The sequence below is a fragment of the Coregonus lavaretus genome (genome assembly GCF_964263955.1).
Source record: "Coregonus lavaretus genome assembly, chromosome: 3".
NCBI lineage: Eukaryota > Metazoa > Chordata > Actinopteri > Salmoniformes > Salmonidae > Coregonus > Coregonus lavaretus.
This window is the reverse complement of record NC_139990.1, coordinates 14,093,744-14,113,315: the sequence shown is the minus strand read 5'-3', so window position 1 is coordinate 14,113,315 and position 19,572 is coordinate 14,093,744. Positions and strand designations below refer to the sequence as shown.

General features: G+C 49.1%; 1 protein-coding gene across 1 annotated transcript; it reads right to left on the bottom strand.

Moving 5' to 3' along the window:
* Positions 1 to 847: 847 nt before the first annotated feature.
* On the bottom strand, positions 848 to 18,917 carry LOC311119915 (putative tyrosine carboxypeptidase MATCAP2; the record flags this gene model as incomplete). Its single annotated transcript, XM_084157794.1, has 6 exons — positions 18,605 to 18,917; positions 13,694 to 13,837; positions 12,911 to 13,043; positions 2,065 to 2,370; positions 1,767 to 1,864; positions 848 to 1,006 (listed from the first exon to the last, which is right to left on the bottom strand). Exons 1-6 carry the CDS (start codon positions 18,893 to 18,895, stop codon positions 848 to 850), a joined length of 1,131 nt encoding a protein of 376 aa, XP_084013920.1. The 5' UTR covers positions 18,896 to 18,917.
* Positions 18,918 to 19,572: the final 655 nt, after the last annotated feature.

Here is a 19,572-nt window from a genome sequence, read left to right as displayed (position 1 = left end):
CTGCCCATCTTAATCTTTTATTTTTATTGGCCAGTCTGAGATATTGCTTTTTCTTTGCAACTCTGCCTAGAAGGTCAGCATCCCGGAGTCGCCTCTTCACTGTTGACGTTGAGACTGGTGTTTTGTGGGTACTATTTAATGAAGCTGCCAGTTGAGGACCTGTGAGGCGTCTGTTTCTCAAACTAGACACTCTAATGTAGTTGTCCTCTTGCTCAGTTGTGCACCGGGGCCTCCCTCTCCTCTTTCTATTCTGGTTAGAGCCAGTTTGCGCTGTTCTGTGAAGGGAGTAGTACACAGCGTTGTACGAGATCTTCAGTTTCTTGGCAATTTCTCGCATGGAATAGCCTTCATTTCTCAGAACAAGAATAGACTGACGAGATTCAGAAGAAAGTTCTTTGTTTCTGGCCATTTTGAGCCTGTAATCGAACCCACAATTGCTGATGCTCCAGATACTCAACTAGTCTCAAGAAGGCCAGTTTTATTGTTTCTTTAATCAGCACAACAGTTTTCAGCTGTGCTAACATAATTGCAAAAGGGTTTTCTAATGATCAATTAGCCTTTTTAAAATGATAAACTTGGATTAGCAAACACAACGTGCCATTGGAACACAGGACTGATGGTTGCTGATAATGGGCCTCTGTACGCCTATGTAGATATTCCATTAAAAATCAGCTGTTTCCAGCTACAATAGCCATTTACAACATTAACAATGTCTACACTGTATTTCTGATCAATTTGATGTTATTTTAATTCGAAAACAAGGACATTTCTAAGTGACCCCAAACTTTTGAACGGTAGTGTATGTGTTGGAGTAACTGAGTGTGCAGGCCCTCTACTCCTCCATGTCTCAGATGAGCACCCTGAGCTCCTCGTCAGTCAGCTGGTTGACCTCCATGATCTTCTCCAGCTGTTCAGCGTAGCACGCCGTGTCCTGAAGGAAGTGAGGTATCCTCACGTGCTCCATCAGTGCCAGGCTTTTCAGCCGATCCAAGTCCTCATACGACACCTGGGCAGGCAGAGACCGGAACAATCAAGATTGAAATCATGCAAATGTATTTTAGAACAAGCAAACAAAAACTTCAGACAGACGGAAACAATCAAGATTGAATTTGTGTTAATGTAATAAAAGCAGGTTTCTATTCAGTTAGGAGTGGCCAACCCTCCTCCTGGCAGGCTTTTGTTCTAGCCTTACTCTAACACACCTGGAACTGCCCTGATGAGCAGCTCATTGATGTGTTCGAGCAGGGAAGGAACAAAACACTGCATACCAAGCAGCTCTCTAGGAGGGTTGGCCACCTGTGCTATACAGATAAGCCTAGGAGGACAGACCGCAGTAACACTAAGCCCATCTGTGTGAAACACATTGTGAGTCATGTGTTCCCTCTCTATGCCTGAAGTATTCTTCTTCTCAGGCAGAATAACATGCTCTGCTCTCGCATACAGCTGTAGTTACATAAGCTTATTCAGCCTGGCATCTCATTCAATTTCATGTGCAAATAAGCATTGTCGTTATGGTGAAGGAGAGAGGAAGAGAGGAGAGTAATACAAAAGCTGTGCAGTCAAACACATCAAACATATTGCCTTTGTGTCTCCTGTCTGCAGTGTAATGCAAACACTTTGAAAAATAATCATTCTGCACAAAAAGGCATAGGATGCAGACCATAGAATAAGAATTGGTTACCTTGTTAGGCAGCCTCCTGATAAACCTACTCTTGCTATGTCTACGGGTCCTAGTCTGACACATTAAACGACCCCATGTTACCGACCTTCCCCAGGGACATGAGCAGCTGGAAGTCAATCCTCTCTCTGTGTCTTAGGATCTTCAGGATGCCATCCAGGTACACCTGGTCCTTACTGAAACAACCTGAAATATACAACAAGCCCATCGAGATGACATCAGTACGTACTGAAATAGCCCAAGTTCATTACATCATAACTTAAAAACTGGTAGAAAATGCTGACACCAGTAGGAGAAAAGGCTAAAGTAAGAGATAGGTGTGTGCCTGCATGCAGGAATGCCTATGTATGGGCGTGTGAACAAACGTGTGTGTCTGTGTTAGTTACCTGGCTGTGCGGTGTCGGTCTGCCCCCTCTTGGCTCGTACACAGTAGTCCCAGCGTGTGTTGGGGTCCTGGACGAAGCGTCCCAGGCTGTGGAACAGCTGAGAGAAGGACATGCGGCTGGCCTGGTACACTGTGTAGTAGAGCAAGGCAGCCCTCCACAGGGTAGGGTCCTTACGGAACAGGACAGAGTGGATGCTGGCCAGCCCCTCCTCAGTAGGGTTGAAAGGTCGGAGGTTGTGCTTTTTCCTGCCGATTCCGCTGCTCCACGGCTGCTGAGCGTTGTTGATGCCCCGTAAGTAGTGTGTGCCTGGGGAGAGGGCACAAACACAGGAAATGATCACAGAGGCTATATTGTACCAACTGGGTGAAGATACCCATTGACAATGTACTTGGAGCTGACCTCATCCTAGAAAAAGAATAGTGCTGCTGAGTACAGCAGAGCAGACTAGTGGGCCGAGGAATTACTATGCAGCACACAGCAAGTTCAGTATTGAGTGGTCCAGGACCATGAGTAATGATTGTGTTAATTTAAATGTGCTGTGGTTGCGGATGTGCCTCTTATGAATCCAATCAAATCAAATTGTATTTGTCACATGCGCCAAATACAACAGGTGTAGATCTTACAGTGAAATGCTTACTTACAAGCCCTTAACCAACAATGCAGTTTTAAGAAAGAATACCTAAAAAAAAAGAAGAAATAAAAGTAACAAATAATTGAAGAGCAGCAGTAAAATAACAATAGTGAGGTTATATACAGGGGGTACTGGTACAGGGTCAATGTGCGGGGGCACAGGTTAGTCGAGGTAATTGAGGTAATATGTACATGTAGGTAGAGTTATTAATGTGACTATGCATAGATAATTGGTGCTAAACTGTGTGTTATTGGAAGCTAGCATGCTAGTTAGCTATGGCGTCATAGGATACGGTGCCCTGGGCGGTTTTCACAGAAGAATACTGTACCAAGTTAGCTAGCTGATTAAACTAAGTTAGAGTCTATTCCTAGAAACATTGAACCGCTGTAGTTTACAACAATTATCATTTCTAAAGTGGAGGTTGGGAGAGTTATATTTGAGTGCTTCATTGAAAGGTAAGTGAGGGAGGCCCTGCTCTCTCGCTTTCCCAGATGTTTAGTTAATTTCATTCTGATCTCCTTTGCATTATTGTAGCCTTTTCTGTAGCCTGTCAACTATGTGTCGGTCTATCCCTGTTCTCTCCTCTCTGCACAGGCCATACAAATGCTTCACACCGCGTGGCGAGTTCATCTCAGCCTATCCTACCCTCCAGTCCCTCGACTTCTTGGCGCTGACGGAAACATGGATTACCACTGAAAACATTGCTACTCCTACTGCTCTTTCCTCGTCTGATCATGTGTTCTCGCATACCCCGAGAGCATCTGGTCAGCGCGGCGGTGGCACAGGAATCCTCATCTCTCCCAAGTGGACATTCTCTCTTTTCCCCCTGACCCATCTGTCTATCTCCTCATTTGAATTCCATGCTGTCACAGTCCCTAGCCCATTCAAGCTTAACATCCTCATCCTCATTTATCGCCCTCCAGGTTCCCTTGGAGAGTTCATCAATGAGCTTGACAAGTTCCTTTCCTGAGGATGGCTCACCCCTCAAAGTTCTGGGTGACTTTAACCTCCCTACGTCTGCCTTTGACTAATTTCTCTCTGCCTCCTTCTTTCCACTCCTTTCCTCTTTTGACCCTCTCACCGTCCCCCCCTACTCACAAGGCTGGCAATACGCTTGACCTCATCTTTACTAGATGCTGTTCTTCTACTAATCTCACTGTAACTCCCCTCCAAGTCTCCGACCACTACTTTGTATCCTTTTCTCTCTCGCTCTCCTCCAACACTACTCACTCTGCCCCTACTCAGATGGTAATGTGCCATCGCAACCTTTGCTCTCTCTCTCCCGCTACTCTCTCCTCTTCCATCCTATCATCTCTTCTCTCTGCTAAATCCTTCTCCCTCCGATCTCCTGATTCGGCCTCTTCAACCCTCCTCTCCTCCCTTTCTGCATCTTTTGACTCTCTATGTCCCCTATCCTCCCGGCCGGCTCGGTCCTCCCCTCCTGCTCCGTGGCTTGACGACTCATTGCGAGCTCACAGAACAGGGCTCCCGGGCAGCCGAGCGGAAATGGAGGAAAACTAGACTCCCTGCGGACCTGTCATCCTTTCACTCCCTCCTCTCTACATTTTCTTCCTCTGTTTCTGCTGCTAAAGCCACTTTCTACCACTCTAAATTTCAAGCCTCTGCCTCTAACCCTAGGAAGCTCTTTCTCACCTTCTCCTCCCTGCTGAATCCTCCTCCTCCTCCCCGTCCCTCCTCCCTGTCTGTGGATGACTTCGTCAACCATTTTGAAAAGAAGGTTGACGACATCCGATCCTCATTTATTAAGTCAAATGACACCGCTGGTCCTGCTCTACCCTATGCTTTGACTTCTTTCTCCCCTCTCTCTCCAGATGAAATCTTGTGACTTGTGACGGCCGGCCGCCCAACAACCTGCCCGCTTGACCCTATCCCCTCCTCTCTTCTCCAGACCATTTCCGGAGACCTTCTCCCTTACTTCACCTCGCTCATCAACTCATCCTTGACCGCTGGCCATGTCCCTTCCGTCTTCAAGAGAGTGAGTTGCACCCCTCCTCAACAAACCTACACTCGATCCCTCCGATGTCAACAACTACAGACCAGTATCCCTTCTTTCTTTTCTCTCCAAAACTCTTGAGCGTGCCGTCTCTAGCCAACTCTCCTGCTATCTCTCTCAGAATTACCTTCTTGATCCAAACCAGTCAGGTTTCAAGACTGGTCATTCAACTGAGACTGCTCTTCTCTGTGTCACGGAGGCTCTCCGCAATGCTAAAGCTAACTCTCTCTCCTCTGCTCATCCTTCTAGACCTATCTGCTGCTTTTGATACTGTGAACCATCAGATCCTCCTCTCCACCCTCTCCGAGTTGGGCATCTCCGGCGCTGCTCACTCTTGGATTGCGTCCTACCTGACAGGTCGCTCCTACCAGGTGGCGTGGCGAGAATCTGTCTCCGCACCACGTGCTCTCACCACTGGTGTCCCCCAGGGCTCAGTTCTAGGCCCTCTCCTATTCTCTCTATACACCAAGTCATTTGCCTCTGTCATATCCTCACATGGTCTCTCCTATCATTGCTACGCAGACGACACACAATTAATTTTCTCCTTTCCCCCTTCTGATAACGATAGTTACCGGAGTTGTAACTCCAGTTCTATGAGTGGAGCGGAGCCCCATAGGGGAGCTCTGCTCCTATTGGTTTACCCCGCTGCCTAGGCAGTGAACAGCCTGAGACAAAATGATGCACACACCTGCAGCCAATAGAAGTACAGGTGTCCCTATAAGAGGGGATGCTTCCCCTCAATCAGCCTCCTGAGAAATTATCTTCAGCGAGACTGGAGGGTCGGCAGGGCCTTAAGTCCTATGGGGCTCCGCTATTGTTCTATATCGTGGAGCGCAACGCTCCAAAATGTAATCCCTGCCGAGCCCAACACTTCCCACCTAAATGAAAAGGTTGGGCCTAGCAATGGCTGCGACCAAGTCCCACAGTACTGTAACACACTGTGTCACAATATACTGTGTCCTCGGTACAAATCTGCCCCACCTAGTCCAATGGCATTGCCAATGTCTAGTGGGCAGATAACCAGAATATGAGTCATACTAATCTGAACCAGCAGATAGATGACGTCACAATTCCGTCAATATTTTATGACCGGTCCAATAGTAATGTAACAAAGTTACAAAAACTATTTCCCTCATAATTCCGCCCCAACCCAGTTGGGACGTAACACCGCTCTGCTCAAATCGCCATTAATGGCAAGACAGTCGGGTCTCGTCGAAAGAGCACACAAATCACTGACACGCTTAGCAGTAGTCAAAGCGAGCAACAGTGCCGTCTTCAAAGACAGCATCTTGAGGGGAATTTGATTCAATGGTTCGAACGGCGACTCACGGAGCGCTTAGAGTACCAGAGCCAAATCCCACTGAGGAACCGTGGCCCTAGGCGTTGGCCTAAGCCGCCGTATTCCTAAAAGGAAACGTTTCACCAGAGGGTGGCTGAAGACAGTGTCTCTGGCAAACCCCTCATGACAAGCCAAAATCGCCGCTGCAAACACCTTAATGGTGGCGGGCGATCGTTGCTTATCAAATAAAAACTGTAGGAACGAGAGAACACTCTCAACCTGACAGCACACGGGGTCCACATTCTCTGTGGCACACCACTGTGAAAACACGTTCCATTTGCTGGCATACACCCTGGAAATGGAACTGGCACGTGAACCCTGTATGGTCCTGATTACAGAATCAGATAACCCACGGCACTCTAGCCTGTCCCTCTCAGGAGCCAAGCCTTCAGTGGTTGGCCGATTATGGGCAATTGCCCTATCTCACCTCCCACCTGAGCCAACGCGTCCCGTTGATGTGGAATTGGCCAAGGTGGCGCAATCAACATCTGAATCATCTCCGTGAACCATGGAGCCCCTGGGCAATCGGGAGCCACCAATATGATTGACAGCCCGCCTGATCTCACCCTGGCTAACAGTGGGAGAATGCAGGACAGCGGTGGGAAAGCATACAGGAGAACTCTCGGCCATGGTCGGTGCGCAAATGCGTCCCTCCCCAGTGGCGGTTCGTCCTGAGCTCGAAGAGAGAACCAAAGAGGGCAATGCGCGTTCACGCGTGACACGAATAGATCCACCTCTCCCGAACTGTTCCCAAATCTGGAGAACGATGTTCGGGTGCAGACGCCACTCGTCATCTCGAGGAACCCCTCGAGACATGTCTGCCCCTACGTTCAAGTAGCCCGAAATGTGTGCTGCTCTCAATGAGCGAAGGTGCTCGTGAGCCCACAGCCACAATTCCTCCACCGCCCAGTGGAGTGCAGGAGACCTGACTCCTCCCTGGCGATTGATGTGGGCTACTGTGGTTCGGTTGTCTGATCAGACCAGCACATCGTGACCCCGAAGGGTAGACACGAAGTGGGTCAGAACCAGTAGAACCGTTTCCAACTCTAAGAGGTTGATGTGACGACTCGAAAGAGGCCACACACCTCCTATCGCTTGGGTCTGACATGTCCCTCCCCATCCAGTCAGAGAGGCATCTGTAAACACTTGAATGTAGGAGGACACTTTGCCTATTGGGACTCCGTGCGTGAGAACACGCGGGTCTCTCCAATAGTTCAGATCTGCACTGAGCGAGAGGGGAACCACCACCAACCGACGACGATGACGCACTGGGTCTAGTCGCAGTTGGGCGAACCATCGCTGTATCCTGCGCATGCGCAGGAGTCCCAGCGGAACCACGAAATGGGCCGACGACATGAGACCCAAGAGTGACATGACCGAAAGCGCCATTACCGTGTGATTAGGACGAAACCGTCGTAGGGCTAGCAACATAGCAACCCTTCGAGGGTCCGAAATTCGAGCCCTCATCGTCACAGTGTATATCTGTATCCCCAGTTAAACAATTTGATGACTGGGCCAGGGTGCGCTCTTTTTCCAATTCACAGTGAACCCCAGACGCGTGAGATGAATCACTGTCTGTGTCGTGTGAGTGAACGCCAGCTCTGCTGACGGGGCGAGAACGTCTAGGTAGGCAAGTAGCCTTATTCCCTGATGACGCAACGGTTCCAATGCCGCCTCCACACATTTGGAAGACGTGCGAGGTGCCAGGGCGTACCCGAATGGCATCCTCGTGAACTTGTACACCACCCCTTGAAAGGCGAACCGCAGAAACATCCTGTGATGTGGCTGCACCGGCACATGAAAGTACACGTCCTTTATGTCTATGTACAAAAGTCATACAAAAGTCTCCCTTCTGGACACATTCCAGTAGACGTTTTGTCGTTAGCATTCGAAAGGGCCGTTTGGGTACGCTCTCGTTGAGAATGCGTAAATCCAATATCGGCCTCATTCCCCCTGTCTTTTTCGGCACCAGGAAATAGGCCGAATATAGCCTTTTGTTCCTTTGCTCCCAGGGAACTACTGTGACCGCCTCCTTCGCCAAAAGTTCCGTAATCTCTGCAACGAGAGCGGCGACTTTTTAGGGTGTTTTCATCACCGTCTCCACCACCCCCCTGAATGGGGGAGGGATCCGATGGAATTGGATGGCATAACCCTTCTGCAACGTCTGGTCTAACCAGAGGGAGAGGGTACAGCTTTGTCGCCACTCCCAGCAATGCAGAGAAAGCGGAAGAGCGCGAAGCTGTGGTACATTCAGTAGGAAGGACCTGTATTCCTCTACGGCCCTCGCCGCCGCTGTTTTCCAACACTGAAGTGGTGGAACAGCCCAAGGCGGGCCTCCCAAGAAAGGGAGAGGAAACATTAGCGCGTTCTGAAAGAAACGGGGGCGCCGATACGTTGGTTAAACTCGTAACCTCGATAATCCGGCCTTCGGTGAACGCAGCACGGGTCTGAACTGCACTGACTGAGGCGTTAGCCTGAGACAGAGCGCCGTCGCCGAATAGCGATTGCGTCATTATTCCATTAGCTGGCTGTGACTGCAGTCTGCTATGTGAGACCTTCACTACAGCACTCCTAGAAGTCTGTAATGTGAGGTCTTTATGAGGTAAAGCAAGGCGGCGCCTTGTTACCTTTTTATCACCTGCCTCGTGTGTGTTCAACTACGCACCCTTGGTGGGCTGAGCTACACTCAGTGGTGAGAGAGAGAGAGTGAGAGAGTGAGAGAGTGAGAGAGTGAGAGAGAGAGAGAGAGAGAAGGAGTCTGAACGTTCTCGGATGTGTCATGGAAAAGGGGCTCTCTTGTGACAAAGTCAATTGGAGCCAACTCTTTATTCAAAATATCAACAACAACAGTTCCCTCCATACCCTCACAGTGCCATCCGTATTGTCACCAAAGCCCCATATGCTACCCACCATTGTGACCTGTACGCTCTTGTTGGCTGGCCCTCACTACATATTCGTCGCCAAACCCACTGGCTCCAGGTCATCTATAAATCACTGCTAGGCAAATCCCCGTCTTATCTTAGCTCACTGGTCACCATAACAACACCCACCCGTAGTCTGCGCTCCAGCAGGTATATCTCACTGGTCATCCCCAAAGCCAACACCTCCTTTTGCCGCCATTCCTTCCAGTTCTCTGCTGCCAATGACTGGAACGAACTGCAAAAATCTCTGAAGCTGGAGACTCTTATCTCCCTCACTAACTTTAGGCGTCAGTTGTTAGAGCAGATTACCGATCACTGCACCTGTACACAGCCCATCTGTATGGCGGTCCTATGGGTGGTCCTCTGTAGCTCAATTGGTAGAGCATGGCGCTTGTAACGCCAGGGTAGTGGGTTCGATCCCCGGGACCACCCATACGTAAAAATGTATGCACACATGACTGTAAGTCGCTTTGGATAAAAGCGTCTGCTAAATGGCTTATTATTATTATTGTTATTATTATTATTATTAATAATTAGCCCATCCAACTACCTCATCCTCATATTGTTATTTATTTTGCTAATTTGCACCCCAGTATCTCAATTTGCACATCATCTTTTGCACATCTATCATTCCAGTGTTAATACGAAATTGTAACTATTTTGCACTATGGCCTATTTATTGCCTTACCTCCATAATTTACTACATTCGCACACACTGTGCGCACACACAGTGGTCTAAGGCACTGCATCGCAGTGCTAGCTGTGCCACTAGAGATCCTGGTTCGAATCCAGGCTCTGTCGTAGCCGGCCGCGACCGGGAGACCCATGGGGCGGCGCACAATTGGCCCAGCGTCGTCCAGGGTAGGGGAGGGAATGGCCGGCAGGGGATGTAGCTCAGTTGGTAGAGCATGGCGTTTGCAACACCAGGGTTGTGGGTTCGATAAAAATAATGTATGCGCTAACTGTAAGTCGCTCTGGATAAGAGCGTCTGCTAAATGACTAAAATGTAAAATGTAAATGTAAATATTTTCTGTTGTATTTTTGACTTTATGTTTTGTTTACCCCATATGTAACTCTGTGTTGTTGTTTTTATCGCACTGCTTTGCTTTATCTTGGCCAGGTCGCAGTTGTAAATGAGAACTTGTTCTCAACTGGCTTACCTGGTTAAATAAAAAATAAAAATAAATACAATAAAAGGGTGGGGTGGAATTATGGGCACAGTGGGACCAGCCACTGCGCCGTCTCCCATTCTCGCCCCCTCGCCACGTCATTGGCGCCGTCTCTTCTGGCCACCCCTCGGGTGCTTCCAAGAAGACACTCTGACGACCTCTCTTGTCAACGGCACGGTCGGTACCTCTGGCTCCGCAGGAGGGGCGGGGCCCGCTTCTCTGCTGACGGAAGTCGCTGCATGGCGCCGGGCACAACGCCTCGCTGTAGACCCCTGTCTACTTGAGGCGGTGGAGCTTGACGGTCATTTCGGTGCAGGGCCGAGTCTTCCTGCCAGTGGCAGGTGTCTGGCCAGCTGCTTCCTCTCCTCGTCAAGCCTCATAAAACGCTCCGTCGCATCCTTGACGGCGACCCCAAACAGGCCGTCGTCAGAGATGGGGGCGTTCAGTAACGCGGCTCTGTCTGTCTCTTTCATGGCTGTCATAGACAGCCAAAGGTGTCGTTCCACCACCACCGAAGTGGCCATGGACGCCTCTTCCACTTCCTCCCCAGTGAGCTCAGACTTACCCGTTGTTAGGCGGGACAGAGAGGCTGCTAGTAGGGCAATATTATTTGCCGCTGCTACGGCCTGGGCTCCTAACACGAAGGACTTCTCAACCAGCTGTGCTGTGAGTCGGTCCTTCTGTGTGGGTAGAACGGCTTTCTTGGACGAGGGCCAGGGACTCGAACCCGGCACGAGATACGCAGCCAGGGCGATCTCGAGCCTGGGGATTCCCCTTGAAAAGCCCTGCTGTCTGCCTTCCACTCTGGTGAATGGGAGGGACGCCTTACCCGGCGAACGCGCCGCTATAGGTGCCTCCCATGAGCCCTCCACATACTTACCAAGCGAGGGCATGGTCGGTGCCATAGGCTCCGCCGCCCTCCTGGGCCTGGAATAAGGACCACCCTCCATCATATCCACTTACGGGTTGGAGGGAATGGGGGGCAGCTTAATCTGCAGGCGCTCGGCAGCCCTCTCGATGAGCCCTGGAAAGTCAGAGCGCAGAGAGGCTGTGGCGTATGATGTGGCTGCTGAATTCTCAGAGCCCGCATCATCATCGCCCAGGGATGAAAAAGACCTTGCCCTTTCCAATGGAAATGGGGTCTTAAAATCATGGGTCAAATGAATGGATTGTTCCGCTAGAATATCAATTTCTTCCCCAATATCCCTGTCAGCGCCCTTAGATGATGCCTCAGAAGCTGAGGCTAACACTGATAGCACATCCTCAAGAGGAATATCCTCCCTAAAAAATGCCCACTGCTGCTTCCTCTCTTTCAATGATAGTATAGTGGGTGATCTATGAGGCCGTCCCTGGCGTGCTGAGACCCAAGACACACAAAACATAAGTCGTGGGGGTCAGCAGTCGCCATAGAGGAACAGCAACATTGAGCTCTGAAAAGAGCTTTTGGTGGTGGGAAATCTCCTGGTGTGCTCATTTTAGGATGAGGTCGATGATCTGGAAAATCGACTGCGTTTTCTTCGTCCTGAGTCTTCGTCTTCTTATCGGCTTCTTCAGTCCAGTCCAGTCGCTGAAGATAATGGGAGGCTGATTGAGGGGAAGCGTCCCCTCTTATAGGGACACCCGTACTCCTATTGGCTGCAGGTGTGTGCATAATTTTGTCTCAGGCTGTTCGCTGCCTAGGCAGCGGGGTAAACCAATAGGAGCAGAGCTCCCCTATGGGGCGGAGCTCCACGATATAGAACCAGGTGGCGAATTGCATCTCTGCATGTCTAGCAGACATATCAGTGTGGATGTCGGATCACCACCTCAAGCTGAACCTCGGCAAGACGGAGCTGCTCTTCCTCCCGGGGAAGGACTGCCCGCTCCATGATCTCGCCATCACGTTTGACAACTCCATTGTGTCCTCCTCCCAGAATGCAAAGAACCTTGGCGTGACCCTGGACAACACCCTGTCGTTCTCCGCTAATATGAAAGCGGTGACCCGATCCTGCAGGTTCATGCTCTACAACATTCGCAGAGTACGACCCTACCTTACACAGAAAGCGGCACAGGTCCTAATCCAGGCACTTGTCTTCTCCTGTCTGGATTACTGCAACTCGATGTTGGCTGGGCTCCCTGCCTGTGCCATTAAACCCCTACAACTTATCCAGAACGCTGCAGCCCGTCTGGTGTTCAACCTTCCCAAGTTCTCTCATATCACCCCGCTCCTCCGCACACTCCACTGGCTTCCAGTTGAAGCTTGCATCTACTACAAAACCATGGTGCTTGCCTACGGAGCTGTGAGGGGAACGGCACCTCCTTACCTTCAGGCTCTGATCAGACCCTACACCCAAATGAGGGCACTACGTTCATCCACCTCTGGCCTGCTAGCCCCCCTACCTCTACGGAAGCACAGTTCCCACTCAGCCCAGTCAAAACTATTCGCTGCTCTGGCACCCCAATGGTGGAACAAGTAATCCTTCAACCCCTGGATGGCAGGAAGCCTGGCCCCAGTGATGAACTGGGCCGTACATACTACCCTCTGTAGTTCCTTGCGGTCGGAGGCCGAGCAGTTGCCATACCAGACAGTGATGCAACCAGTCAGGATGCCAAGACATGTTTTGCACTTAACACTCCTGACCCATTCTCCCTGATCCAGGAGTAACTGTGTGCATTGAAAGACCCTTGAAAGACATTACTGTGTTGCTGTAATACTCGAAAAAACACTGGGATTTGTGCACATCTTGACAAAACTAAGTACCCCTAGAGGTATAATGGAGTTATACTACCCACTGATCTCGTGTCGTAGCATGCCTTCCAGCCAGTGTTCCCGGGCTGTGGCAATGTTGATGGTCAGAGTGGGCCGGCTATTCACCACCGTCATGGACGCTCTGGAGAGGAGGTCGTCTGTCACGTTGACCACTATCTGACAACAGAGAGAGGGAGAGATGTTGAGACTCACTTTATATGGAGCACTATCTGGCAAAGACACCACAGAGAGATATGTGGTTAAGGAACGTCTACCTCAATAAGCGCTACAGTACCATAGCAGGATATGGGGTTACTATGTGGGGAGGGGACTGTGTGGCGGTCACGCCATATGAGGGAATTGTTGGGGTGTGCAGAATGTTAATTATAGTGATTTTAGGGGGTTTGATATTTTGGGAGATTTAGGAGGTACATGACGATCCAGCTCTGACAGCCTGGTATTTTATTCTGGCTGTTCCCTGTGTTCTCTATGACCATCATATCATGGCTCAGAACATGTCAGAAGTTATTATTAATCTATTCAGCAAAAACGACAGGGCCGACAGAGGGGTCAGGCAGATGTGCTCACGGAAACGGAAACCTTGTACAAGCTGCCTGTCACCGCGGGGTTGCCAGCCTTCTACTGTATCTGTGTGGCTGTTCTTTTATACCCATGGGTCCCTGGGAATTGCTCTCTGGCATAACCATTAGAGGATGGAAACATAGCTGACCCGGGATCTGTGGTAAGGGGTACCTTCTACCTTTCTCCAGGTAAAAGTTGCCCTTGACCACAGATCTAGGATCAGATTACTCAAGACGCTCTCTCACCTCCCCAATACAGCCCTCCTTTTCCATGTACTTCTTGACCAGGTACCAGATCCGGCCCTTGGTGAGCAGGTTGCCCCCTGTGGCCTGCTCAAACTTCTCGTAGTTCCCATACTTCTGGAGGGCCAACTCCATGATATGCACCGCCTGTAGCGGGAGAGAAACACAATGTCATGCCATCAACTAACAGACAACATTATGCTCAAATCTAATGATGGACTCCGGTATTATCTTGGTAAGGATACAGTTATAAAGGCTTGATTCCATTCTTGACTGCAACTTGTGTTCAGATGATATTGAGAGAAATAACAAGAACTTGTCTCATCCTTCAGTTGATTTGTTTGAAGGGATATACTGCATAGAAAACAGCTCCCTATAATTAGGCTATATCAGGGATGGGCAACTTTAATGGGGGTTGGGGCCGCAGAAAATCTGAACTCATCATGAGGGGCCACAGTTGCTCTCAAGTTTTAGAGTTAATTTCGTGCAATTCCACACATTTTGCCATAGGTAGAGAAAATGAGCAGTTCTACAGCTAATTTCCTACAATTCTACACAATGCCAATTCTACACAATGCCAAATTTAGATAGCAGTCTGCTAGACTAACTTAACAATCTACAAATGTTTTGCTGACATGGGCTAATTAAGTGACTGACATAACAACAGATAAACTGTTGATGCACAACCACATTTTGAATTTGCACCTTGTGTAGGGGCCCGCAGTTGCCCATCCCTGGGCTATATACAGTGAGGGAAAAAAGTATTTGATCCCCTGCTGATTTTGTACATTTGCCCTATGACAAATAAATGATCAGTCTATCATTTTTATGGTAGGTTTATTTGAACAGTGAGAGACAGAATAACAACAAAAAAATCTAGAACAACGCATGTCAAAAATGTTATGAATTGATTTGCATTTTAATGAGGGAAATAAGTATTTGACCCCTCTGCAAAACATGACTTAGTACTTGGTGGCAAAACCCTTGTTGGCAATCACAGAGGTCAGACGTTTCTTGTAGTTGGCCACCAGGTTTGCACACATCTCAGGAGGGATTTTGTCCCACTCCTCTTTGCAGATCTTCTCCAAGACATTAAGGTTTCGAGGCTGACGTTTGGCAACTCGAACCTTCAGCTCCCTCCACAGATTTTCTATGGGATTAAGGTCTGGAGACTGGCTAGGCCACTCCAGGACCTTAATGTTCTTCTTCTTGAGCCACTCCTTTGTTGCCTTGGCCGTGTGTTTTGGGTCATTGTCATGCTGGAATACCCATCCACGACCCATTCTCAATGCCCTGGCTGAGGGAAGGAGGTTCTCACACAAGATTTGACGGTACATGGCCCCGTCCATCGTCCCTTTGATGCGGTAAAGTTGTCCTGTCCCCTTAGCAGAAAAACACCCCCAAAGCATAATGTTTCCATCTCCATGTTTGACGGTGGGGATGGTGTTCTTGGGGTCATGGGCAGCATTCCTCCACCTCCAAACACAGGGAGTTGAGTTGATGCCAAAGAGCTCCATTTTGGTCTCATCTGACCACAACACTTTCACCCAGTTCTCTTCTGAATCATTCAGATGTTCATTGGCAAACTTCAGACGGGCATGTACAGTGGGGAAAAAAAGTATTTAGTCAGCCACCAATTGTGCAAGATCTCCCACTTAAAAAGATGAGGCCTGTAATTTTCATCATAGGTACACGTCAACTATGACAGACAAATTGAGATTTTTATTTCCAGAAAATCACATTGTAGGATTTTTTATGAATTTATTTGCAAATTATGGTGGAAAATAAGTATTTGGTCACCTACAAACAAGCAAGATTTCTGGCTCTCACAGACCTGTAACTTCTTCTTTAAGAGGCTCCTCTGTCCTCCACTCGTTACCTGTATTAATGGCACCTGTTTGAACTTGTTATCAGTATAAAAGACACCTGTCCACAACCTCAAACAGTCACACTCCAAACTCCACTATGGCCAAGACCAAAGAGCTGTCAAAGGACACCAGAAACAAAATTGTAGACCTGCACGAGGCTGGGAAGACTGAATCTGCAATAGGTAAGCAGCTTGGTTTGAAGAAATCAACTGTGGGAGCAATTATTAGGAAATGGAAGACATACAAGACCACTGATAATCTCCCTCGATCTGGGGCTCCACGCAAGATCTCACCCCGTGGGGTCAAAATGATCACAAGAACGGTGAGCAAAAATCCCAGAACCACACGGGGGGACCTAGTGAATGACCTGCAGAGAGCTGGGACCAAAGTAACAAAGCCTACCATCAGTAACACACTACGCCGCCAGGGACTCAAATACTGCAGTGCCAGACGTGTCCCCCTGCTTAAGCCAGTACATGTCCAGGCCCGTCTGAAGATTGCTAGAGTGCATTTGGATGATCCAGAAGAGGATTGGGAGAATGTCATATGGTCAGATGAAACCAAAATATAACTTTTTGGTAAAAACTCACCTCGTCGTGTTTGGAGGACAAAGAATGCTGAGTTGCATCCAAAGAACAGCATACCTACTGTGAAGCATGGGGGTGGAAACATCATGCTTTGGGGCTGTTTTTCTGCAAAGGGACCAGGACGACTGATCCGTGTAAAGGAAAGAATGAATGGGGCCATGTATCGTGAGATTTTGAGTGAAAACCTCCTTCCATCAGCAAGGGCATTCAAGATGAAACGTGGCTGGGTCTTTCAGCATGACAATGATCCCAAACACACCGCCCGGGCAACGAAGGAGTGGCTTCGTAAGAAGCATTTCAAGGTCCTGGAGTGGCCTAGCCAGTCTCCAGATCTCAACCCCATAGAAAATCTTTGGAGGGAGTTGAAAGTCCATGTTGCCCAGCGACAGCCCCAAAACATCACTGCTCTAGAGGAGAATTTCTCATTTTGTCTGTCATAGTTGACGTGTACCTATGATGAAAATTACAGGCCTCTCTCATCTTTTTAAGTGGGAGAACATGCACAATTGGTGGCTGACTAAATACTTTTTTTCCCCACTGTATATGTGCTTTCTTGAGCAGGGGGACCTTGCGGGCGCTGCAGGATTTCAGTCCTTCACGGCGTAGTGTGTTATCAATTGTTTTCTTGGTGACTAAGGTCCCAGTTGCCATGAGATCATTGACAAGATCCTCCCGTGTAGTTCTGGGCTGATTCCTCACCGTTCTCATGATCATTGCAACTCCACGAGGTGTGATCTTGCATGGAGCCCCAGGCCGAGGGAGATTGACAGTTCTTTTGTGTTTCTTCCATTTGCAAATAATCGCACCAACTGTTGTCACCTTCTCACCAAGCTGCTTGGCGATGGTCTTATAGCCCATTCCAGCCTTGTGTAGGTCTACAATCTTGTCCCTGACATCCTTGGAGAGCTCTTTGGTCTTGGCCATGGTAGAGAGTTTGGAATCTGATTGATTGATTGCTTCTGTGGACCGGTGTCTTTTATACAGGTAACAAGCTGAGATTAGGAGCACTCCCTTTAAGAGTGTGCTCCTAATCTCAGCTCGTTACCTGTATAAAAGACACCTGGGAGCCAGAAATCTTTCTGATTGAGAGGGGGTCAAATACTTATTTCCCTAATTAAAATGCAAATCAATTTATAACATTTTTGACATGCGTTTTTCTGGATTTTGTTGTTGTTATTCTGTCTCTCACTGTTCAAATAAACCTACCATTAAAATTATAGACTGATCATTTCTTTGTCAGTGGGCAAACGTACAAAATCAGCAGTTTGCCGACGACACAACAGTGGTAGGCCTGATCACCGACAACGATGAGACAGCCTATAGGGAGGTCGTCTGAGACCTGGCCGTGTGGTGCCAGGATAACAACCTCTCCCTCAACGTGACCAAGACAAAGGAGATGATTGTGGACTACAGAAAAAAAAGAGGACTGAGCACACCCCCATTCTCAGCGACGGGGCTGTAGTGGAACAGGTTGAGAGCTTCAAATTCCTTGGTGTCCACATCACCAACGAACTATCATGGTCCAAACACACCAAGACAGCCGTGAAGAGGGCACAACAAAGCGTATTCCCCCTCAGGAGACTGAAAAGATTTGGCATGGGTTCTCAGATCCTCAAATAATTCTACAGCTGCACATTGAGAGTATGCTGACTGGTTGCATCACCGCCTGGTATGGCAACTGCTTGGCCTCCGACCGCAAGGCACTACAGAGGGTAGTGCGTACGGCCCAGTACATCACTGAGGCCAAGCTTCCTGCCATCCAGGACCTCTATACCAGGCGGTGTCAGAGGAAGGCCCCCAAAATTGTCAAAGACTCCAGCCACCCTAGTCATAGACTGTTCTCTCTGCTACCGCACGGCAAGCGGTACCGGAGTGCCAAGTCTAGGTCCAAAAGACTTCTCAACAGCTTCTACCTCCAAGCCATAAGACTCCTGAACTGTTATACTTTTAACATGCTCAAATACTGATCCGTTGGTAGAGTAGCTTGTTGGATATCTGCCCAGAATTAATGTGGATGAATGGGTTAATGTGGATAGCCATTTGATACATACTAATGTGGATAGATAGTGCACAAAGTCATATTTTCTGCCTCAACCCTACAGCTCAGACATAGAGAGCACTGATGTCTCTTTCCACCCCCTGATTGGTGCGCTAAGCTGGAGTTTTAAAGCAAGTTTTCCCCAACTAATCCATCCAATCTTGTCTGACAGGATTTGTCTGCTACCTGGTTGCATGGCTTTCACTGAGTGGCCAGATTTACTTCAGCTCAGTCTATCTCTTGCCTTTGCTGAAAATAGTTGTATAAAACCGGTCTCCCGTTCCTGACCTTACACTTACCTGTGACAGTAATTGGCATGATAGTTCACTCCTCACCTCTCCACTGTGATAGCTGATGTGTAGGTAGATTTCTGGTTTAAAATGGCCGAAAAGTGCTATTTATTCATTGACATGGGTCTCACCTGTGTCAGGAAGCGGTCAGAGGCGTTGTTGTGGCGAGCCAGCACCAGCGGAGACACAGGGTTGCTGTACTCAAACTGAGGATTGTAGCTGAAGTCCGACTTGAAGAACTTCACCTTCTCCTTCTCTACGTTGGACGGCTTGATGGCGGTGAGGATGCAGAGCTTCTTGACCCCTGCGTTCTCCCCTTCCCGCATCAACCCTCCCCTGGGCAGCGAGGGAAGCTTGGTACGGGGTGAGCTGGACAAGCAGGACTTGCGGGGCTGAGAGACAGGGCGATGGGACAGGTACATGGTGCTACCCAGGACCTTGATGCTGTGGGCTGGCTTGGGTCTGCTGGGGAAGCCCCCTGAGGCGGAAGAGAAGACATGGTGGTAGGAGGAGTGCCTGGTGTCCCTGGTGTCTCCGCTGCCCTGCTGGCCCAGCAGTAACAGAGGAGTTACAGACGGACGGCGGTGGTTGTCGTGTGACCTGCTGGTTGTAGAGGCACATCTCACAGTCTTCTTGGGCCTGCGGTACGGGGAGTGCTTGGGGCTCTGTCTCTCCTCCTCCTCGGCCTGCAGGAACACATTGTAGCTGCTTGTTCCCGTGGTGAAGAGGTCCTTGAGGATGCTGGATGACAGCTTCTCCAGGCACACCTGAGTGGGGCTCACAGGCCGCTTGTCTGGCACTGTGGGGCTTGAGTACTTCTTAAAGATCTCCATCTCTACCGGCACCATCGAGCTCAGGAGGTACTTCTTAGACTGCTCCATCTCTGGCCAATGGAGCCTTTCTGAAACAACAAGTGATGATGACTGACCAAGGGATGAGTCAGTAATGCTGACGCAGCAGCTTACTTATTTTAGATTATCTCACTCACTTGTTGAACAGTAGATAGACTAATCCTCTTACAGAACGAGACACAGAGGAGCTTCTTCAGGCTGCAGCCAGTTCAGCTCTAAAGCTAGAGTTCTGTGAATTCTGTCATGTG